This window comes from Dipodomys merriami, unplaced genomic scaffold, assembly GCF_024711535.1.
Source record: "Dipodomys merriami isolate MVZ:Mamm:240054 unplaced genomic scaffold, mDipMer1.0.p SCAF_44, whole genome shotgun sequence".
Lineage (NCBI taxonomy): Eukaryota > Metazoa > Chordata > Mammalia > Rodentia > Heteromyidae > Dipodomys > Dipodomys merriami.
This window is the reverse complement of record NW_027206002.1, coordinates 3,935,272-3,959,090: the sequence shown is the minus strand read 5'-3', so window position 1 is coordinate 3,959,090 and position 23,819 is coordinate 3,935,272. Positions and strand designations below refer to the sequence as shown.

Sequence of the window (23,819 nt, the reverse complement as noted above, 5' to 3'; positions counted from 1 at the left end):
TTAGTAAAACATAAAACATAGCACATTAATATCCTGTCTCTGTACCTGTCTTCACTAGCTTTGAACATAGGGGTGCTTCCTCTTTCTCCTCTCTCTATCCAACTCCCTAAATTAGACTTAAATAATAATTGTTCAGAGCTGGGAATGTGGCTTAGTGGTAGAGTGCTTGCCTAGCATGCACGAAGCCCTGGGTTTGATTCCTCAGTACCACATACACAGAAAAAGCCAGAAGTGGTGCTGTGGTTCATGGTTGGTAGAGTGCTAGCCTTGACTAAAAGCAGCTCAGGGACATTGCCCAGACTCCGAGTTCAAGCCCCAGGACTGGGGGAAAAAAATCATTGTTTAGTACCAGACTTCTGTTTTTGGGTTGAAACTAGTCAATTAGCCAAAGGTGAAAAAACTTCTTGGTTGGTCAGGTCTTCTGGCAAAAGCTCACACCTAATTAACGGAGGTAATTAGAACATTAAAATAATAGACAAACATTTAAAAGAACGTTCCTAAGACAGTAAGAATGACCACTTATTAAGAACCCTTTCTATGGTAAGCCAGAACAATCCTGCATAATCTTTTTTTTTTGGGGGGGGGGTCCGATCGTGGGGCCTGAACTCTGGGCCTGGGCGCTGTCCCTCAGCTCTTCAGTTCAAGGCTAACGCTCTACCACTTGAGCCACAGCGCCACTTCCGGCTTTTTTCTTTTTGCTTATGTGGTGCTGAGGAATCGAACCCAGGGCCTCATGCATGCAGGGCAAGCGCTCTACCACTGAGCCACCTCCCCAGCCCCAACCCTGCATAATCTTATTATTTTACAGGAATAAAAACTACCTTGTAGCTGGGAGCCAGTGGCTCATGCCTGTAATCCTAGCTACTCAGGAGGCTGAGATCTGAGGATTGAGGTTCAAAGCCAGCCTGGGCAGGAAAGTCCGTGAGACTCATCTCCAATAAAAACCACTAGAAAACCGGAAGTGGCTTAAGTGGTAGAGGGCTTGCCTTGAACTGAAGAGCACAAGGACAGCTCCCAAGCCCAGAGTTCAAGCTCCATGACCGATGGGGGTGGGGAAGGGGAGATGGGGGAGGGAACTACCTTGTGCTAATAAGCATGGTGGCTCACACCTGTAATTCTCAGGAGGCTGAAATCTGAGGATCACAGTTCAAAGCCAGCCCAGGCAGGAAAGTCTGTGAGACTCTTATCTCCAATTAGCCACCAGAAAACTGGAAATGGCACTGTGGCTCAAAGTGGTAAGAGTGCTCGCCTTGAGCTGAAGAGCTCAGTGACAGTGCCCAGGCCCTGAGTTCAAACCCTATGACCACCACCAACAGCAAAAAAACAAAAGAAACAAACAAAAACCTTCCCTTTTAGCCTAAGCCCTGAGTTCAAGACCCATGACTGAAAAGGAAAACAAAAACAAAAAACCACCTTCTAGAATATAGAATGAACAAGAGCTGAGAGGAAGAGAATTAGAGCTAACTGTAGCTCAGAAGCAATGTCAAAGTCTGTGTAGTCTTTGTATGCATGTGCGGTATGAACATGGAAATAACAGCTTAACTGTTGAAGGCACAAGAAGAGAACACTTGAGGGGTGTGAGCTGAGACACTTACTTGCAGCCTCATAGCTCCCAGGGGATAGCTCACTGCTTGCCATGCTGAAGATTGGTAATATACACAGTAAGTACTCTTTTACTTTCACGTTTTTTTTTGGGGGGGGGGGGAGGGGTTGAACTCATACCCTGAACTTGCTAGGCAGTATATCTACCACTTAAGCCACGTCCTCAGTCCTTTTGTCTTCCCTATTTTTTTTGGGGGGGGTCCGGTTGTGGGGCCTGAACTCTGGGCCTGGGCGCTGTCCCTCAGCTCTTCAGCTCAAGGCTAGTGCTCTACCACTTGAGCCACAGCGCCACTTCCAGCTTTTTTTTCTTTTTGCTTATGTGGTACTGAGGAATTGAACGCAGGGCCTCAGGCATGAAGCGCTCTACCACTGAGCCACCTTCCCAGCCCTGTGTCTTCCCTATTTTTTGAATAGGGTCTCACATGTATGCCCAGGCTGGCCTGGACCACGACCCTATTTATGCTTACCAAATAACTTTTGGATGATAGGCATGTGCTATTGTGTCTTACATCATTGAGATGGTCTTGCATTTAGCCTCAGGCTTGCTTCCAACAGATAATCCTGATATTTGTCTATGAGTAGGTAAGATCACAGGCACAAGCCATCTGCACCCAGCCACATAATGACTCATGAAGCCTTCATGACTGGGCTTAAAAACCCAACTTAAAAAATGGATTCTAGGCTAGGAAGGTGTCTCAGTGGTAGAGTGCTTGCCTAGCATGCATAAAGCCCTGTGTTTGATTCCTCATTACCACATACACAGAAAAAGCTAGAAGGTGCGCTATGGCTCAAGTGATACATTGCTAGCCTTAAGCAAAAGAAGCTCAGGGATAGTACCTAGACCCTGAGTTCAAGCCTCAGGCCTGGCAAGAAAGAAAAAAAAAAAAAAAAAGGATTCTAAGCCAGGTGTTGGTGGCTCATGCCTGCAATACCAGCTACTCAGGAGGCTGAGATCTGAGGATTGTGGTAAAAAAGGTAGACCAGGCAGGAAAGTCTGTAAGACTTGGGTATTTCCAATTAACTACCAGGAAACCAGAAGTGGAGTGGTGGCTTAAAGTGGTAGAGAACTAACCTTGAACAAAATAACTCAGGGACAGCGCTCAGGCCCTGTGTTGAGGCATCAGGACGAGCACAAAAACAAACAAAACCAAAAATGGATTCTAAACTTATTCTAATAAAAAAGTTAGGACAAGGCTGGGCCTAGTGGTACATGCCAGTAAGCCCAGCACTTGAAAGGCTGAAGTAGGAACAAGAAAGAGTTCAAGATTGAGCTAGGTGCCAGTGACTCATGCCAGTAATTGTAGCTACTCAGGAGGCAAACATCTGAGGATCGTGGTTCAAAGCCAGCCGGAGCAGAAAAGTCCATTGAGACTCCAATTAACCACCAGAAAATCAGCTGTGATTTAAGTGGTAGAGAGCTAGCCTTGAGCCCAAAAGTTCAGGGATAGCTTCCAAGCTGAAAGTTTGCCAGGACTGGCAAAAAAAATAATTCAAGATTGGCCTGGGCTGTATAGCAAGACCCTCATCTCAAAACAAAAATACAGAAAGGAGCTAGAGTAGCTCATGACTGTAATTCCAGCTACACTGGAGGGTGAGATGGAACAATCTTGGTTTGAGGTCAGTCCAGGGACTCCATCTCAACTCAGGTATTGCCCCTATCATCCCAGCTAGTGGAGGCTAAAATCCGGAGGACAGCATTTCCAAATAAACCAGAGGCAGAAAAGTCTGAGAGACTCCATCCCAGTGGTATCAACTGGGCATGATGGTGTACACCTGTCATCCCAGCTACACTGGGAAGCCTAAAAGAGGTAGATCATAGTCCAGGTGTGTACCTGGGCAGAAAGGAAGAGCCTATCTCAAAAACAACTAGAAAAAGAAACCATCTCTTGGCAGTTCAGCACACTTGCCTAACCAGTGCAAGGCCCCGAGTTAAAAACCTCAGTGCTGCAAAAATAAAAAGTGTAGAAAGGTCAATCTCTTGAGGTGAAATATGTTTAAGAGTATAAATGGATCAGTGTACTATGGTGAACTGAGACAAGTCTCCGAAGGGGCTGTCCTCAGCATCTTTGCAGATGTGGAGCCATGGATTAGCTCCAGACCCCACTTCAACTTCACAGATCCTCCGTAGCAGCCCTGGCAAAGGTCGCTGGTGACACCCACATGGGTAAATCCAACTTCTCAGCAACCCTTCTTAGCCTGAGGGCTCTTCTGACCAGAGCCGGGTAAAAGAAATCCCCAAATCAGAAACTTAAAAAAAAAAAGATTACATCTATTAGTTGTACAATGGGGGGGAGGGTCTTGTGTTATGTTCATCCATGCATAGTATACCCTCTGTCAAGCTCACCCTATCACTGTCCCTATTTATCTTCCTCATTTTTTTAAATTTTTTATTGTGAAAATACTGTACAGAGGGGTTACAATTAGATGGGCAAGATAATGAGTACATTTCTTATCAAGCATTGTCGCCTCCTCCTTTGTTTCCCCTTCCCATCCCTTCCCAACCTCCCCCCTTCCTCATTTTCTTAAAGCAATCTCAACAGGCTCTGTTTGACCCTCCTGTTATTTTTTTTGTGTATATTAATTATATCAATGGGTCTCCTCATGGTATTTCATAATACATATAATCAAAGTAACTCCCTCTTACTGTTCTTTTCCTGTCCCCTTACCTGTTCATTGTTTAAGAACTTTCTATTGGGGCTGGGAAGGTGGCTGAGTGGTAGAGTATGTATGAGGCCCTGGGTTCGATTCCTCAGTACCACAAGAACTTTCTTTTGTTTAAGAGCTTTCAGAGATAATCTTTTTATTGTCAGTTGTGGGGCCTGAACTTGGTGCCTGGTTGCTGTCCCTAAGCTCTTTTGCTCAAGGCTTGTGTTCTACCTCTGTCAGCCGCAGTGCCATTTCCAGTTTTCTAGTAGTTAATTGGAGAAAAAAGTCTCACGGGGGTTGGGGATTTAGTTCAGTGGAAGAACACTTGGCTGGTAAGTGCAAGGCCCTGAGTTTGGTCCTCAGCTCTGGAGAGAAAAAAAAGTTTCATGGACTTTTCTGCCAAGTCTGGCTTTGCACAGTGATCCTCAGATCTCAGCCACCTGAGTAGCTAGGATTATAGGTATAACTGACCAGCACTAGGCTTCTGTGAGAGTCTTCATGCCATTTCCATAAAAAAATACAATGTATTTAGGTATTATTCATCCTGTATCAGTCTCTCCCCTTCCTCCTCTACCCAACACTTCCCAGAGTTACAATCAGATTCTATTTATGTCTATGTCTGTATATGTATGTGTATGTCTTCAAAGTCTAGCTTTTGCAAATGAGTGAAAATGTGGTATTTTGGTTTTTTGGACCTGGCTCAACATGGCAGCTCCAACACCATTCACTTTCCGGCAAATAACATAATTTCATATTTAAGATTGAGTAACATTCCATGCCATATATGTACCACATTTTCTTTATCCACTCATCTGTTATTGGGTGGGTACCTTGGCTGATTCCATCATTTAAGTATTATGAACAACGCTGCAATAAATGGGATCCTTTGGTTATAAGCCCAAGAGTGATACAGCGGGGTTATAAGATAGATGAACTTTTACTTACTTTTTTGGTGCTAGTCCTGGGGCTTGAACTCAGGGCCTGGGCACTGTCCCTGAGCTTCTTTTACTCAAGGATAGCACTTTATCACTTGAACCACAGCACCAACTCTGGCTTTTTTTTTTGATAGTTTATTGGAGATAAGAGTCTCATGGATCTTCCTGCCCTGGCTGTCTTCTAACCATCATCCTCATTTCTCAGCCTCCTGAGTGCTAGGATTATAGATATGAGCCGCCAATGTCCAGGAGGAATCTCCACACTAATTTCCAAAATGGCTACACTACTTTACATTTTCATCAACAATATATAAAGGATCCTCTTGCATCCTTACCAGTATTTATTACTTTTTTTTTTTTTAAGTGCCAATTCTGGGTCTTGTGCTCAGGCCTGGGTACTACTGTCTATTAGCTTTCTTGCTCAAGGCTGAGATCTAGTACTTGAGCCACAGCTTCAAGTCCAGCTTTTGGGTAATATATTGAAGATAATAGTCTCATGGACTTTCCTGCCCAGGCTGATTTGAACCTTAATCATCAGGTCTCGGCCTCCGGAGCCATTGGCACCCAGCTGTTTTTTTGTTTGTTTTTTGGTCAGTCATGGGGCTTGAACTCTGGGCTTGGGTACTGTCCCTGCACTCTTCAGCTCAAGGCGAATGCTCTACTGCTTGAGCCACAGAGCCACTTCTGGCTTTTTAGCGATTTATTGAAGAGTCTCATGGACTTTCATACCCAGGCTGACTTTGAACCACAATCCTCAGATCTCAGCCTTCTGAGTAGCCAGGATTAAAGGCATGAGCCACGGCCGCCTGGCTATTCTTTTGAGCTCTGTATATTCTAGATATATAGCTGGCAAAGATTTTTTTTTCCCAGTCTGTGGGTTTTCTCTTGACTCTATTTTTTTGTTTTTTGTGTTTTTTTTTTTGCTATAAGGAAACTTTTTTTTTTTGGGGGGGGGGCCAGTTCTGGGGCTTCAACTTGGGGCCTGGCCACTGTTCCTGAGCTTTTGCTCAAGGCCAGTGCTCTACCACTTGAGCCACAGCACCACTTCTGGTTTCTTCTGAATAGTTTACTGGAAATAAGAGTCTCAAGGATTTTCCTGCCCAAGTTGGCTTGGAACCAAGATCCTCAGATCTCAGTCTCCTGAGTAGCTAGGATTACAGGCATGAGCCACTGGCACCTGCCTTGAACCTGCATTTTTATTTTTAACAAGGTCTCCAGGTGACTCACATGCATGCTGTCTAGAGAAGCACTTCTTAGAAGCCCTGCCTCCCTTCTTCACCTTCTCCTGGAAATACTGTATCCTGTGGATTAACTAACTACTTTCCTTTATTGCTATACTACCTTCACATTATCTATCCCCAAACTACACAGTGTCTAGTTTTGAACATGGAATATAAGTACACACTAGGCATGGAAGGAGAAGGCAGCCTGTCCCAGCTGGATGGAGGATTTGGAGGAAGTGAGCAGACTATCTCTAGGTTGGGGCTGATTTTCACCTGTCTTGGAGTTTAGAAGGCCTGTTCTGGAGAAATCATGCACAAGGTCTTTTAGAGTCTTTCTTCAGAAATGTAATTCATGTAGCTAGACACCTAGCAGGACTGAGATATGGACCAAGTACTGAACATACAGACGAAATCTGGTCAGAGAGAGAGCACTGCTCTGTACCTTCTGTTTCTACATCACCATGGCCTACTCTAACTATAAGAAGAAAGCTAAAGAAATGTGAAGTTGTGTGTCCTCAGAAAGCCAGAAAAGACCATCTTCAGCACTTGGTTAAGAAAAGCCAGGGGCTAGGAAGGTGGCTCAGTGGTAGAGTGCTTGTCTTGGATGCATGAGGCCCCGGGGTTCGATTCCTCAGCACCACATATGCAGAAAAAGCCGCAAGTGGCGCTGTGGCTCAAGTGGTAGAGCACTAGCCTTGAGCTGAAGAGCTGAGGGACAGCACCCAGGCCCAGAGTTCAGGCCCCACAACGGGCAAAAAAAAAAGAAAAAGAAAAAGAAAAGCCAGGTACCACTTGGTCTTAGGTCAAAGGATCAATCCCAGGCCATGGAAGTAGGGGTCTTGATAATGGCAGTCTACCTCTTGGGTTGTACTTTTGAGTAGAACTGTCAAGCTAGGATCACTTTTTCTTCCCACTGTGGGATTCCTTCTGCATTGTGTCCTCATCCTTGATTTCGTTTTTCAAATTGATAGAATACATTTTCAAGTGTTTTCTTTGAGAAGGGATATATAAGTTAAATTTTAAACATTTAATATCTAAAAAAGACTAATATTCATTCTTGAATTGCTCATCTAAATATAAAATTGTAGGTTGTTAATAATTTTCCTTAGAATTTTTATTTATTTATTTACTTATTTATGTATTTTTTTATTTTTATTTTTGGGTCCGGTCATGGGCCTGAACTCTGGGCCTGAGCACTGTCCCTCAGCTCTTCAGCTCAAGGCTAGTGCTCTACCAGTTGAGCCACAGTGCCATTTCCGGCTTTTCTTTTATTCTGCTTATGTGGTGAGGAATCGAACCCAAAGGCCTCATGCATGCAAGGCAAGCGCTCTACCACTGAGCCACCTTTCCAGCCCAGAATTTTTTTTTTTTGAGGGGGGGGGTTCTAGTCTTAGAGGTTCAGAGTGTTTCAAAATTATTTAGTCCAGGGCTGGGAATGTGGCTTAGTGGTAGCCTAGCATGCATGAAGTCCTGGGTTCTATTCCTCAGTACCAAATCAACAGAAAAAGCCAAAAGTGGCACTGTGGCTCAAGTGGTAGAGTGCTAGCCTTGAGCAAAAGAAGCTCAGGCACAGTGCCCAAGCCCTGAGTTTAAGCCCCAGGACTGGCAAAAAACAAAAAACAACAACAATAAAAAGTTATTTAGTCCACTTAATATCAATTACATGAAAGGCTTTTCATGATCTTTCTAGTTCTATCTTCAGCTCTGGGCACTTGAGATGACAAATTCAAAGACCTAGTCACTATCATAATCTTCTGTTTTTGCTCAGTTCTTCAAAAGAAGCAGTCTTCTTAGATCTTTTTCTTTTTTTTGTCAGTCATGGAGCTTGAACTCTGGGCCTGGGTGCTGTCCCTGCGCTCTTCAGCTCAAGGCTAGTGCTCTACCGCTTAAGTCACAGCGCCACTTCTGGTTTTCTAGTGGTTTATTGGAGATAAGAGTCTCACAGACTTTCCTGCCCTGGCTGGCTTTGAACCACGATCCTTAGATCTCAGTCTCCTGAGCAGCTAGGATTACAGGTGGGAGCCACCGGCGCCCGGCTAGAGCTCATGTTCTTATACATATCAGCATATTAAAAAACTGAAATATCCTAAATAAAGAAAACTATCTACATTTGTTTAGTCCAGTATTTCCCAAATGTTTCACTTTAGAATTTTTGTTTTCTGGCACTAGGGATTGAAGTCAAGAGCTCAAGCTTGCTAGACAAGCATTATGTCACTTTTGCTTTTAGTTTTCAGCTGGAATCTCATACATGTTTTGCTCATGCAGGATCCTTCTCTCTCTACTTCCTGAGTAGCTGGACCCACAGGTATGAACTACCACCATACCAGACTTGTTTTTCCGATATAAATTCTCATTAAATTTTACCCAAGCTGGCCTTTAAAAGGATTCAAGATGTGTATCACCATGAGAGAATTTTTTAAATAGCCAATGAAATTAGTATTTTATGGTACCCTTTCTTTTTTTGGAGGGGTAGCTGAATAAATCTTAATACTATCTCAACAGGTCTTTAAAGTTTTCCAAACTTCACTTAAAAGACATCCCTTTGCCAATATTCCCATAGGCTTTGCAATGACTCATTCACCATCTCTTCCTATTAGGCCGTGTAATGCCTACCCTAACAGACTGCTTCAAGAGGAATTCAATGTTAACTACTTGAAATATGAACAACCAACTGATATATGAAAATGAAGAAAGAGGAGTAGGCAATTTCTGGGTGGGCTTTGGATGGCTAGACTAGGGAACATACTGGGAAGAAATATAAGATTTGATTGAAGGTCAGGCATGGGTAGCTCACACCTATAATTCTAGCTATTCAGGAGGTTGAGGTCTGAGGAGATTCAAAGCCAGCCCAAGCAGGAAAGTCAGTGAGTCACTTATCCCCAATTAACTGCCAAAAACCCAGAAGCGGAGCGGTGGCTCAAGTGGTAGGTAGAGTGCTAGTCTTGAGCAAAAAGGCTCAGTGTCAGTGCCCAGGCCCTGAGTTCAAGACCAAGGACTGTCACACACACAAAAAAATTGGTTGGAAAAATGAAGCCCATTTTGAACCTGTAAAAAATATAAACAGAAATGTCTATAATAGTCTGGATCTTATTGGACTAAAGATCTGGCAAATCTTACAGGTAAAAGATTAAGTCATGAAGAATCAATAACATGGGGCTGGGAAAGTGGCTTAGTGGTAGAGTATTTGCCTAGCATGCATGAAGCCCTGGGTTCAATTAGTACCACATTAACAGAAAAAGGCAGAAGTGGTGCTGTGGCTCAAGTGATAGAGTGCTAGCCTTAAGCAAAAGAAGCTCAGGGATAGTGTCTAGACCCTGAGTTCAAGCCCCAGGACTGGAAAAAAAAAATTGATGACATTACCCAGGGAGGAAAATATTGAGAGTGGAAAAAGTAGAAGTAATTTTCCAGGGAGCATTTATACTTTTTTTGTGTGTGTGTGAAAATACTGTACAGAGGGGTTACAATTACATGGGCAAGATAATGAGTACATTTCTTATCAAGCATTGTAGCCTCCTCCTTTGTTTCCCCTTCCCTATAGTTTTTTTTTTTTTTAAATTGAATAGGTGATTGCGGGGAGGGGGTTTACAGTTACATAAGTAAGGCAATAAGTAATTTGTTTTTAATCATAGGTACTCCATCCCTCATTATCTCCCACTTACCCCTCTCTACTCCCCACCCCCCCAAATCTTTAAATATGTAAAGACCAGCGGGGTGTGGAAGTGCATGTTTATAATCTCAAAACTCAGAAAGCTGAGGTAGGAGGATTTCAAATTCAATGCCAACAAGGACACACACACACACACCACCACTACCACCACCACCACCACCAAAAACTATACAAAGAACATTTCTCTTCTATACTGGGGTTTGAACTCAAGGCTTGGAAGGCAGGCACTTTTACTTCTGAGATACACCTCCAGCCCTTTTTTGATCTTTTACGATCTCACTTCCTGCACAGGCCGGGGTCTGAGCCTCCATCTGCCTTCCAGGCTTGAGGCCCTGCACCCAGTTCTAAGTTGAGAAGGAGTCTTGCAAACTTTTCTGTGAGGGCTGGTTTCCAATCTTCTGAACTGTGTGAATCACTGGCACTCAGCTCGAAGAACATTGTTTAAATTAAAACACAAGGAATCCCCTTTGACTACATTCCTGTCGTCCCAATATCAAGCTATCCAGTTCGTCCGTCAACTCCTGTGACCACTGCCTGTGGGAGTTACTCAAAATCCATCTTCTCCTCTCCGACTTCCATGACTGCCAGAAACCCTAGCCTTCACATCTCTAGTGAGCTCAGACGACTAATTACAAAAGCCATGATTGCATCTACTCTTGCTCAGCTCACACCAACCCCAGACATTCTCCACATAGCATCAGAATGATCTTTAAAAACATATGTCAGGCTCTGGTGACACATGCCTGTAATCACAGCTATTCAGGAAGATCTGGGTTCAAGGTCAGACAAACAAAAGTTAATAAGAACCTATCTCAAAAACAAGCTTGGTATGGTGGCCCATGTCTGTGATCCTAGCTGTTCAGGAGGCAGAGGATACTGAGGCTAGCTTGAGCAAAAGCCAGAGATCCTATCTGCTAGGGCCTCTCTGAAAAACAACTAAAGCCAAAGGACTGAGGGATGACTCAAGTAGTAGAGTGAGGCCTGAGTTCAATCCCAGGCCAGGACCACCAAAAAGACCATGTAAGTTATATCACATCAGGTTTCTGCTTCAAGTCCTGCCTGCTACTGCTTCCCACTGCACTTGGACTTGATTTGGTCCTTGTTTACCAACCTTTTTTTTTTTTTTTTTTTTGCCGGTCATGGGGCCTGAACTCTGGGTCTGGGCGCTGTCCCTCAGCTCTTCAGCTCAAGGCTAGCGTTCTACCACTGGAGCCACAGCGCCACTTCCGGCTTTTTCTGCTTATGTGGTGTTGAGGAATCGAACCCAGGGCCTCATGCTTGCAAGGCATGCACTCTACCACTGAGCCACCTTCCCAGCCCCGTTTACCAACTTTTCATTCCAGTTGCCTGCCTGTCATGCTGCTCTAGACACAATGACCTGCTTTTCGTTCTTCCTGAAAGTTCAGAAGGCTCCTGCCTTAGACTTTCTATGTTGACAGGTTTTTTGTTTTTGTTTTGTTGGTCATGGGATTTGAACTCTGGGCCTGGGTGCTGTCCCTGAGCTCTTCAGCTCAAGTCTAGTCCTCTGCCACTTGAGCCACAGCACCACTTCTGGTTTTCTGGAGGTTAACTGGAGAAAAGAGTCTCACGGACGTTCCAGCCTGGGCTGGTTTTGAACCATGACCCTCAGATCCCAGCCTCCTCCGTAGCTAGGATTAACAGGTGTGAACCACCAGTGTCCAGCTATGTTAGTGGTTTTCACTGGAATGTTGTTTAATGAGACTTCTGGCTGACTGATGCAAGTCTTTCTTATACTTTTGGCCCAGAGTAAGACACAGCGTTTTAAGGCAAACTGCCCAATCACTTGGTATCATATATCCATCAAGCTCTAGTTCTTGCTTAACACTTATCATAATATAATTTTTTTGGTGGCACTAGGAATGGAACCAAAGTCCTTGTACATACTAGACAAGCATTTTATTGATGAATTGCATACCCAGCTCACTTTTTTTTTTTTAAACTTTGAAGGTAGAATCTAAATAAGTGCTAAAGATCTTCCTGCCTCTGCCTCCGAAGCAGCTGAGGCTATAGGTCTGTACCACCATATCCAACTAATTAGTGATCCTCTTTCTTCGTGACAACAGAGTTTTATTCTGTTTTGTTCACTGCTATATCCCTAGTGCCAAGCTTACAATGGGTACTCAAAGATTTTTTTGCATAAATTAATAAGGACGTCAGAAGGAGACAAGGGAGAAAAAAAAAACCCAGAAAGCTGGAAAGAAAATCAGAAGAGAGCAGAAGCTAAGAAAAGAGTCATATAAAAGAGGAAGTCAAGAAGAATGATGACTAAGCATGATGAAACCATTGAATTTGGCAATTCCATCCTTGATGTCCTCTAAGGGGCAATTATAGAAGAGTAGAAGATGTGAAAGAGAGATTATGGGATAATAGGTAAATGAGAAGTTCAGGTGGAAAGGGCAAAAGGAAAACTGTAATACTATTTTTTTTTGCAGTCATAGGACTTGAACTCAGGGCCTGAGCACTATCCCTGAGCTTCTTTTGCTCAAGGCTAGCACTCTACCACGTGAGCCACAAGCCACTTCCAGCTTTTTTTCTGTGGCACTGAGGAATCAAACCCAGGGCTTTAATAAATGTTAGGAAAGCACTCTACCTCTAAGCTACATTCCTAGCCCTGGAAACTATTCTGCAGTGAGAAAACAAAAGAAAACACAGTTTATTCATTTCACTTATGTGATGTACACACGTTTCTTAACTCTTACACGGTACACACTAGTGTAGTTGGGATAGAGCTAAGAAGTATAAGTCTTCATGTAACACAGAGGAAAAACAAAGTAGAGAAGGAAGAGGAAGGGAAAGAAGAGGGAAGAACAATATAAATGTTAAGGCAAATGGAGCACAATAGAGGCTCATGCCTGTAATCCTAGCTGCTCAGGAGGCTGCTATCTGAGGATCAAAGTTTGGAAACCAGCCCAGGCAGGAAAGTCCATGAGACTCTTATCTCTAATTAGCCACCAAAAAGCTGGAAGTAGAGGTATGGCTCAAGTAGTAGAATGCCAGCCTAGAGTGGAAAAAGTTAAGTGAGACTCCAAGGCCCTGAATTCAAGCCCCAGAACACACCTGAGTGTGCGTGTGTGTGTGTGTGTGTGTGTGTGTGTGCACACACCAAGTTTAAAGAAAATTACATAAACCTAAAATAAAACAGGGAGAGCAGCATCATGGAAGGTTGTCAAATTCGTCAACTGTTATACCACTTAGGAATAAGTTTCTAGCTCAACGCAAAAGTCTAACAATGGTTGATAAAGATAATGTCCAAGCTATTTGAAAAGAATATCTTCATTTTAAGAACTGAATATTTGCCGGGCGCTGGTGGCTCCCTGCTCAGCACTCTATCACTAAGCCACATGCCACATTCCCAGCCCTACCAAGAAACTCTTATCTCCAAAAAGCTACTCCAAAATAAGGCCAGAAAGTTGAGCTGTGGCTCAAGCAGTAGAGTGCTAGTCTTGGGCAAAAGAAACTCACAGGGCTTAGTGGCTTAGAATACTTGCCTAGCATGCATGAAGCCCTGGGTTCGATTCCACAGTACCACATAAACAGAAAAAGCCAGAAGTGATGCTGTGGCTCAAGTGGTAGAGCGCTAGCCTTGAGCACAGAGAGACTAAGGGACAGTGCCCAGGCCCTGAGTTCGACTGGCAAAAATAAAAACAAAAACAACACAGCCTGGGCAGGAAAGTTGAGACTCTTATCTCCAATAAACTACTCAGAAAAAGCCAGGGCTGGGGATGTGGCTTACCAATAGAGTGCTTGTCTAGCATACATGAAACCCTGGATTTGATTCCTCAGTACCACATAAACAGAAAAAACGGGACATGGTATTGTGGCTCACATGCTAGAGTATTAGCCTTGAACACAAAGAGGCCCAGAGACAGCACCCCAGGACTGGCCAAAAAAAAAAGGAAGGGGAGGCAGGGGAAGAGAGAAGGAGGAAGAGGGGGAAGGGAGGGGAAGGAGGAAGGGAAAAGAAAAAGCCAGAAGTGGCGCTATGGCTCAAGTGGTAGTGCACTAGCCTTGAGCACAGAGGCCCAGGGACAGCGAACAGGCCCTGAGTTCAAGCCACAGGACTGGCCAAAAAATAAAGTTTGCTGATTAGGGAACTCTAGCTATGCAACCACTGCCTAAGAGAACTGTAGCACACTTGAAAACAGAATTGTCAAAAGTAAAAATGACTAGAGATGCCTCTTTCGATCCCTCTATGCAAAGTTCTGTTCTCCAAGTCAAAATCCTACTCAGCCAAGGACTTTCTCCCACTCTAAGAAGTCACTAAAATGGAAAACAGCACTGTTTTCTTAGTGATAATTATTTTCTGAACCCTATTCCCAAGCTCAGCTAGAATCATTTGGAGCTTGAGTGAAAAGGATCCCTCCTCCCAGAAAAGACATTATTAATCACTATCAAGTTGAAATTCATGCGACCCCTCTGGTCACAATTCAAGGTGATATTAACTCAGCATGGCACATTATGATCGTTAGCAAGTTCTAACATACTTAGAATTAATTTATCTTCAAAAATTGAATGTGCACCTGATTTCTCTCTAGAGATTCAAAACATGAACCAAAAAAAATCCTATAGGTTCTAAATTCTTAGTCTATTTTTAAAAAAATTAGTGGAGTGCTGGTGGCTCTTGTCTGTAATCCTAGATTCTCAGAGGCTGAGATCTGATAATTGCTGTTTGAAGCCAGCCTCCAGCCCAGGCAGGAAAGTTCATGACACTCTTATTTCCAATTAACCACTAAAAAGCCAAAAAGTAGAGCTGTGGACCAAGTGCTAGCCTTGAGCATGAAAACTCAGGGACAGTGCTCAGGCCCTGAGTTCAAGCCCCAGAACTGGCACAAAAACAAACAAAAAGTACTAGTAATGGTGGCTTCTGCAGTTAAGTAATTTTGGATAGATTACTGGGTTAAGCACCAGCAAGGTTGATATTAATCATTCACACCAAGCACTGAGGGCCTAAGGCAAGACCTCTCTGCCTCCAAGAGCTTGGTAAGATGCAATGTAACTGAAATGATATATGCCTATGTGCAACCAATAAACAGCATGGGCAATATGTGTCATAACTATTTTGACATAGGAGATTCTGATTTTTTTCTCAGAAATTATGTGCAAAGCAGAGGAGATGAGCTAGTATGGATGGGATGGCAGGATTCAGAAAGATGTTGAGAAAGAACTTGCAGGTGGTCCTCAGCTTGTTAAGTAATTTCTTATCTATACTCATTTCTTTTGGACAATACAAGAATCCTTCTAAGAAGCCTAAAATTACCCCCACTAACAGACAAGAAAAGAGGTGACAAGACTAGCCCAAGAAAAATGAAGATGACGGGGCTGGGAAGGTAGCTCAGTGGTAGAGCACTTGCCTTGCATGCATGAGGCCTTGGGTTCGATTCCTCAGCACCACATAAGAAAAAAGAAAAAAGCCGGAAGTGGCTCTGTGGCTCAAGTGGTAGAGCGCTAGCCTTGAGCTGAAGAGCTGAGGGACAGTGCCCAGACCCAGAGTTCAGGCCCTACGACCAGACCCCCCCCCAAAAAAAAATGAAGATGAGAAGACATGACAAGTTTATACAAAAAGCAATAAAACTGGGTTTGAGCCCCAGTATTCTGTGCTCAAGTCCAGCAGCTGACACCAGCATGAGAAAGATGAGAACAATTCAATCAGAGGAGCTGATCTTTGGGGGGCATGGAAAGATAGGTCAGGTCAGACTGGTCCCAAAATCCAAGCCAAAGAGATAAACTTCATTCCTTTAAGTGATAAATGGCTCTACCATTTGGAAAGCCTACGGTCTAGAGGGAAGGACTTCACTAACAGCCAAGGTAAGAGACAATAAAGGCATGGATTACAAATACACTGAACAAATTGAAGTAATAACATTTTCTCTGAAACGTTACCAAGAATGCTGGACTCAGAAAACATCACCTCCTCCCCGCTCATACTCAAAATCTGTCTCCCTTTTATAATCAGGCTTAAGAAGGAACAACTTCTAAGCAACCAGTAATATCTACTAAAAACCACTAAAACGTACCAACGACTATCTAAAAATCATCAGAGATTTTTAACCAGGCCTCTTAAGTTAACATTGGAATCGTCGACAATAATACCGCAGCAATCTCAAATTCACAAATTTCAAACAAGGAATAACTATGTGTAACTCCAGAGAGCAGCCCTGTGGGTTTTACCAAGGTTTTCAAAGACTTCGATTTTCTACTCCAGCAGTTTGATATTGTCCATTGAAGGCCGACTTATTTTCATGTTACAGCCCAGACTCCACTTACAGCACAAGACTTAGCAAAGAGCGAGGATCCAATCAACATTTGCAGAATAAATGAGGTCAGGCCTACGGGGCGAGAACTCTTCTACACCACAGGCGAAAGGGACTCTGCTTGATCCCCAAATAAACGTTCTTAACATTTCAGGACGAAGTCTAGAAGGAAATCCTCCGGCCTCCTGGCCTTCCCAGTCCCGGGCCTCATGCAAAGTCCTCCTGAGTCCTGCTTTCCCCCCCCAAGGAAGGCCACAGTGCCATTTCCCGAGGATGACAACCGCTTCAGCACCCTGCCAGATTAGCTCTCCTCCCCCCCCCAACCCCGGAGCCCGGAGCCCGACCCAAGAGTTGGGGACGCGCGGGGAAGTTAGCCAGAGGCCCGCACCGCATCCGGGAGCGATTCTGGGAGAAGAGGCAGCGGCGATAAAGTGCCTTCCCTACTCACCGCGACCGGGCGGCCGTGCTCGGGGCCGTCGGCTGCGTCGAGCCGCGGGGCCGGGGCGGGCGCCGGGGCCGGGGCCGGGGCGGCGGCGGGCGGCTGCCGGTGCTTGCCGGCGCGCTTCGCCTTGGCCTGGATGCAGCGCTGGTGCAGGGCGAAGGTGTGCTGGCGCTCGAGCTCCAGGCGTTCGGGCGACACGGCCTCGTAGCGGGCCTCACAGGTGCTGTGGTGGCGCCGGCACAGCTCGATGCGCCGGCGGAGGCGCTCCATGACCGCGCTGTGCCGCGGCAGCGCGAACTCCGCCATGGGGCAGGTGGGCAGCACCATGGGCCGCGGGGCTGCACGGGCCGGGCCCGGGCCTCTCCGGGCCGGCTGGCACTGTGGGCTCCGCTTCCCCCGGCGGTCTCGGTCCGCCTCACGGCCGCGCCATGCTCCCGCGGGCTGCGGAGCAGGCTGGCACGCGGCGGCCTATCTTGCCCCCGCTCCGCTCTGCCCGACTTCGGGCGGGCGCTCACTGCCCACCTCAGGCCTCGGCCTGTCGCCTCCGTCTCGGCCCCATTGTTTTCCGTGCCGCCGCCGCCGCCATCTTAAAATTGTTTTCAGGGCTCTCGGAAGAGGGCGGGGCCTGCGCCGACGAGCTCCTGCGTTACGGAAAACGGACAAGGGCCGCGACCAATCAGACAAGGAAGAGGCCGCCACCCGCGGGCGTGGGCACGAGCACGTAAGGGGAAGGCTTGGGCTCCTGAGCGGTATTTAAAAGGAACTCTCAAGTGAGGGGCGAAGGGAAGCCCCGGGGCGGGCCTCCGCCTCGCGGACCGAGCGGTGACTGACAGGAGCCTGTCCAAGAGGCGACAGAGGGCTTCTAAACGCCGCCCCCTGAAGGCAGGCCCTTCCGGGTCCCCGAGGAATGCGGGGTGAACCGACAAGTACGGTGCTAACTGGCCAGAACCAGATGCCCGCCTGGCAGGACGGGACTTCACATTTTCCATCGACTGTTTTTTGATCTGGGCTTTAGCAAACTCAGAGCGGGCACACGGTTTTTCCAGCCGTTTCTCCTTGACCTCATTCCTTACATCCAGCCCCATAATTGGTCAGGATTGTTCACAAGTGAGCCAGAGGTTTCCTCCCGGCACCCTTGTGAATCACTGGGACCGACCATTTCCGCCTATTTTATGTTGAGTCGGAACCAGTCTCACTACCAAAAAAAGCAAGGAAAAAAACCTCGACGTGAGAGTGTGGACTGGAGTCCAGCTTGGCTACAGCGCTTCCACGGGGAGCACGACCTCCAGCTTCACTCAACACCATCCAACCAAACACACAGGTCTACAGTGATGTTACTTAGTAGGCAGAGTGGCAGAGAAGGGAAACCGAAATAGTTAAATGCTGTTAACTATAAGAACGAGACTATGTGGGATCCACAGCCCTAAGTGCTTAACACTTAGGTGCTTAGGAGGTTCCCACTGGAAGAGGCCACCAGCACCCCAAACGTGTTATCACATTTCTAAAGACTTTCTTTTTTAAATCAGGGGGAAAAAAAACCCAGAGCCAAATGTTTTTTATATACACAGTAGAAAAATACAAATTCTGAACTCTAAATTCTAATTCTAGAGTATTAGCAACTCTAATAAAAAGACCATTACCCCACTATAGAAACAAAACAGATCTCATCGAAGGTTACCACGAAGTTCAGTCAAAAGCAAGACACTTAACACAGCTTTAATGTAACACCATTCAATAATGTGACAACTTGAGAAAAGTGAAGAAAACTAGTAAGAACACTGAAGGAACAGATCTGATTGTGTGTGGGCATGTTAAAACAGGTAGATAACCAGCATGTAAATATCCAAATATAAGAAATATTTTATTTTGAGGTGTTCGGTGGGGAGGTCAAACTCAAGAGTATTGAACATGTTAGGCAGGCACTCTGCCACTGAGCTACATTCCCAGCCCTGTGCTTTTTTCAAGAGCTAAATCTACTGGCCATTTATTTAGTGTCAAGACACTTTAACCAGGAAGCTAACCTTACACAAAACTAAAGAGCCGAGGTGTTTTTGTGTTCTTTCATAAAATTTTGCTAAATAAACTCAGAAAGGCAATAAACACTAACAATTCAACCCTGTCTTTTCACAGTTCAGCTGGGAAATAGACATGGAATATGTCAATGGACAATGAAGAAGGCAATGACTGGAAATGCAATGATACCCACATATTTGCTTCAAGGAGAAACCTGCAGTCATATTTTCAGTTCTTGCTAAGTAACTCTTTATTTGCACTCCATACATTTGGGAAAGTCAGCTACATAGCTAAGGTCACTATGACCACAAAACAACAATGAAAAGGATAAAGCACTGAACAGCAGCAGCAAGAAAAATGTATCCCATCCTCAAAAGAATTTAATCAAACCAGTATTTTTTTAAAGATAAAATAAATGGATAGTCTTCATCCTTTACTTCCTCTCTAATGTCTCCCTAATATAAACACTGGAGAGTGTTTATATATTCAGTGCAAGAACAGTATCTTCGGTATTTCGAAACCTTCTGAACAAAGAATATAATGGAAACAATGTTTCTGAATACATTTCAGTGTGGTATAATAAAATTACACCATAGTGATGGTGAGAAGCTCTAATAGCACCCATCTGCATTCCACATAAAAAAAAAACCCTCCTAAAATCTTTTGAAAAAAATCCTTCAAGCCATATTAAAAAAAAAAATTGAAAAGGACTCCTTTATTGTGTAAATTTAAGACATGGCTGTTACATGAATTGCGAATGAACTTAAAATATTCTACAAAAATCAGGTAATTCATGCTATTTGTCACTCCTCCCATAAATACTTTTATTCTATGTTCAATTACAGTCAATTCTGAATTGGCCCACGTCTGGATTAGACTTTTAAAGTCTTTACACAGAGTAAAGGAAATGGATAAGAATGGAAGTTTGTGTTCTATCCTGTACTTTGACCCTGGAAAGGTGTGGGTCTGCTTAAAAAGAAACATACACTTAATCACAATAAAGCTTAACACTATGCAGAGCTTTATAATAATTTTCAGCAACGGACTGCAAGCTGCGCTGTGAAGAAAATGCATAGCAGAGAGAGAGCTGGGGCAGGGAAAATAGGTAAGGAAAACAGTGTCAACACAGTGGAACAAGTGGTGAAGCATCTTCCCTGGAGCCCACCTGCCCTGCCAGTGTTTCTTTAAAAAGCCAGCATTCTAGGAGGCCAGGGACCAGAGACTCCGTTGTGTGAAATAGGAATGCCCAGGTGCTGCTTTAAATCACCACTTCCATCAACTGAAAAGCTGACTGGGAACCAAGCAGTTCCAAGGGCAAGAGAACACACAAACCTTATGATCTAACCAACATCCAAGTGAAAGCTGTGTGTGTGTGTGTGTGTGTTATAGGTCTACTTTTAATACAACTTAAACAAAATCTTTATATATAAATTTGGACTTCTATCTAATCTCAATATTCTTGGAGGAATTGAGTAATAGAAGCAAGAAAAACAAGATTATAACCACAAAGGACTGTACTTAGACATGATTACCAATTTCAAGGGCCACAGATACTTGAATGTTTTGTAATATCAAACCTAAAAAAAAAAAACAAACCTGTTAGATTAGAAAAACTGTAATTCATCCCCCTAGCTTTTCTAAATGTTGGTGTTATTTCTGCATGGACAGATTAATAAATTAAGCCAAGATTTTAGACTGGCAAAACTTCTATCATTCTATTTTAAAGAAAGATGTTTAAAAACAAAACAAAAAATACAAGTTAGTTGCTTCATGTTACATTTCACAACCATTATGTTAAATGTTTTCTTTCTACAGAAACAGGGTCCTTTATGTCACAACTGCAATATTTACTGCTAGATGTTTAAAATCACACAGGCTAGCGCTCAGCTGGAACCTGCTGATGGTGTCATCTTGAGGTTTTCTGAGTTTCAACCTAAGGTTGCCAGGCCCTCTCCTAGGACCACACTTGCAGGGGAGGGGAGGGAGAGGAATTCACAGATAAGTTCTTAAGATTGTTTCACTCTCGTCTTGGCTTTCTGTTTCTTGGTGATCTGTTCAAAACTTCATCTTCCTATCAATTGAAAAGAAAATAAATTCACTGTAATTAACAAATTTTTAAAAACTCAAATTTCCACAACTAACCAAATTGAATAATTCATTTGAAGCAAAAGAAACAAGAAAATGAACAAAACCAGTTTATGGCACAGAGGTATACATTTTTGTATACATTCAAATTGTCTTTGTTTTCCAAAACCATGTTACTTTTTTTTTTTTTTTTTTTGGTTGGTTGTGGGGCTTGAACTCTGGGCTTGGGCGTTGCCCTGCCCTCTTCAGCTCAAGGTGAGTGAGTGCTCTACCACATGAGCCACAGCGCCACTTCCGATTTTCTCAGTGGCTTATTGGAGATAAGAGTCTCATGGACTTTCCTGCCCGGGCTGGCTTTGAACCGTGACCCTCACATCTCAGCGTTCTGAGTAGTTAGGATTACAGGTGTGAGTCACTGGCGCTGGGCTAACCATGTACTTTTCTCAGGCAACCCCATAAAAATTTTCCTGAAAATGGATCAAGCAATCTGGTTACATTTGTTACTTGCTTAATCCTACCTAAGAAAGTACTAGACTACGGTAATGTTGGCTCCAGTCTAAGAATGAAAAAGCGTTCTTCAAAAGAAAACTGGAGACAATCCAAGTAAAGTAAAATCCTAATGGTCTTCGTCTGGGCCTAGACGTTGTCCCTCAGCATTTCAGCTCAAAGCCAGTGCTCTACCACTTGAGCCCCCAGTGCTCTTTCTATGCTATCATAAACTAAATTATTGTAACTTACTATTTGAAAAGGCTGACTTTATTTAATCCTACAAGCAACTTTTTTAAAAAAATTAGCTGAAGCAGTTTTGAGATATAGTCTAACCATCAGGAACTGCATTTCTACTTCATATTGTAACACACACACACACCCTACTTCATATTGACACACACACACACACACACACACACACACACACACACACACACACACACACACACACACACACACACACACACACACACACACACACACACACACACACACACACACACACACACACACACACACACACACACACACACACACACACACACACACACCCTACCTGCCAGGCACCAGTGGCTCATGGCTGTAATCCTAGCTATTCCAGAGGGTGAGATCTGAGGATCTCAGTTCAAAGCCAGGCCAGGAAGGAAAGTCCATGAGACTCTCTTATCTCCAATAAACCAACAGAAAACTGAAGTGGCACTGTGGCTCAAGTGGTAAAGTGTTCAACTTAAGCTCACCTAGAACTCAGGTACAGAGCCCAGGCCCAGAATTCACCCACCACCAACATCAACAACAACAAAAAAAAGCGGGGGGGGGGGGGGAGGTGTGTGTGTGTGTAACGCGCCTGGGAAAGTGGCTCAGTGGTAGAGCTCTTGTGCCTTGCATGCATGAGGCCCTGGGTTTGTTTTGATTCCTCAGCACCACATAAGCAAAAAGAAAAAAAGCCGCAAGTGGCTCTGTGGCTCAAGTGGTAGAGTGCTAATTTTGAGCTGAAGAGCTGAGGGACAGCTCCCAGGCACAGAGTTCAGGCTCCACAACCAGACCCCCCCCAAAACAAAGCAAAACAAAACAAAGCCAGGTGCCAGTGGATCACGCCTGTAATCCTGGCTACTCAGGAGGCTGAGATCTGAGGATCGAGGTTCAAAGGCAGCCCAAGCAGGAAAGTCTGTGAGACTTTTATCTCCAATAAAAACCTGTAGAAAACTGGAAGTGGTGCTGTGGCTCAAGTGGTAGAGGGCTCGCCTTGAGCTGAAGAGCACAGGGACAGCACTCATGCCCAGAGTTCAAGCCCCACGACCGACCAAAACCACCCCCCCCAAAAAAAAACACAAAAAACTATCTTTAGAAAGTATCTACTATTTTTCCCCTGCAGCTTCTGCATATTCTTTTCTACACACACACACACACGCACACGCACACACACGAAAAATCTTTTGAGGTTCAGATGTAGCTGGAAATTATCAAATTGTCGACATTCAAAATCCCATTTTAACAAATATTTTACTGCCACAGCCATTGTAAATTTTCCTATTCCCCTTACTTGAAATACAAAAGCATTCTAACTTTTTACAATTTTATTTTTGTCCAAGACAGGGTACTAGAACTCTGTGTCTGACATTCACTTTTACTCATTGGCTGGTTTCTACCACCTGAACCACACCACCCAACTTTTACCTCTGCTTTAGGTTTTCTATCTTCCTCCTCTTGACTGACAGTGCCACCATCCTCTTCAGCATCACTTTTTTGTTTCTCTTCTAAAAACAAACAAACAAAATATATATATATATATATGAATAAGTAAAACCTTAAATTTGGTAACTAAGACAATTAGCATTGTCTAAAATATTCTCTACTATAACTTATAAACCTGCTTATCAGGGTTTAAAACAATATCTCGGTTTCTTCATTTAAAGGAGATTTTGGGAAACTACTTCTTACCAAGCTTCTCTTCACCTTCCTCATCTTCATCCCCTTTGTCCTTTTCCTCTTCCTTCTCTTCTTCTTCCTCCTTGACATCTGGTTGAGGAGCATCTGTCTTCTTATACTCCATAGCATTGGACTGCTTCTGAAATAGTCCCCATAATTTCATAATTACTAAATGCTCAATGGGAAAAGTTCTGTATCAGGCTGCTAAAGGAGTAGATTTAAAGACATGAAAAAGATGTATCCCCCCGCCTGAGTTAGTGTGTGGTCCAAGACAGAAGAAACAGGAAGAACCAAGGGTTGGACAAGAAAGTACAGGTCTCACTTATAAGGCTGACTCAGGCAGATATATAGAACAGTGGTAGGGATAAGGCTAAAAGCAGAACTAAGTCTAGGAACAAAGTCTATGAATGCAGGGTGAGGGATAACCATCAGTATCAGTAGAGAGCATGCAACAAGGACTGAATAACAAAATGTTACAGTGAGGTCATGGAGCCCATACAGGTATTGTTTGAAGAGGTG

General features: G+C 44.1%; 2 protein-coding genes and 1 long non-coding RNA gene across 4 annotated transcripts in view; 1 reads left to right on the top strand and 2 right to left on the bottom strand.

Moving 5' to 3' along the window:
- The window catches only part of Maml1 (mastermind like transcriptional coactivator 1), a 37,875-nt gene extending 20,466 nt beyond the window's left edge, over positions 1–17,409 (bottom strand). The window contains exon 1 of the mRNA XM_069993827.1: positions 16,794–17,409. Coding sequence (XP_069849928.1) covers positions 16,794–17,114 — 321 coding nt within the window. The 5' untranslated portion in view covers positions 17,115–17,409. The remainder of the gene's footprint in view (positions 1–16,793) is intronic.
- Positions 17,410–18,440: 1,031 nt separating this feature from the next.
- Positions 18,441–19,781, top strand: LOC138807947 (uncharacterized). Its single transcript, XR_011366350.1, has 2 exons — positions 18,441–18,607; positions 18,918–19,781. It is a non-coding gene; the product is annotated as an uncharacterized lncRNA (long non-coding RNA).
- Positions 19,488–23,819, bottom strand: part of Canx (calnexin) — a 33,975-nt gene continuing 29,643 nt past the window's right edge. For both annotated transcript variants that reach the window (XM_069993828.1, XM_069993829.1), the window contains exons 13-15: positions 23,313–23,439; positions 23,049–23,128; positions 19,488–20,871 (exon numbers count right to left, since the gene is read on the bottom strand). In XM_069993828.1, coding sequence (XP_069849929.1) covers positions 20,818–20,871; positions 23,049–23,128; positions 23,313–23,439 — 261 coding nt within the window. In that variant the 3' untranslated portion in view covers positions 19,488–20,817. The remainder of the gene's footprint in view (positions 20,872–23,048; positions 23,129–23,312; positions 23,440–23,819) is intronic.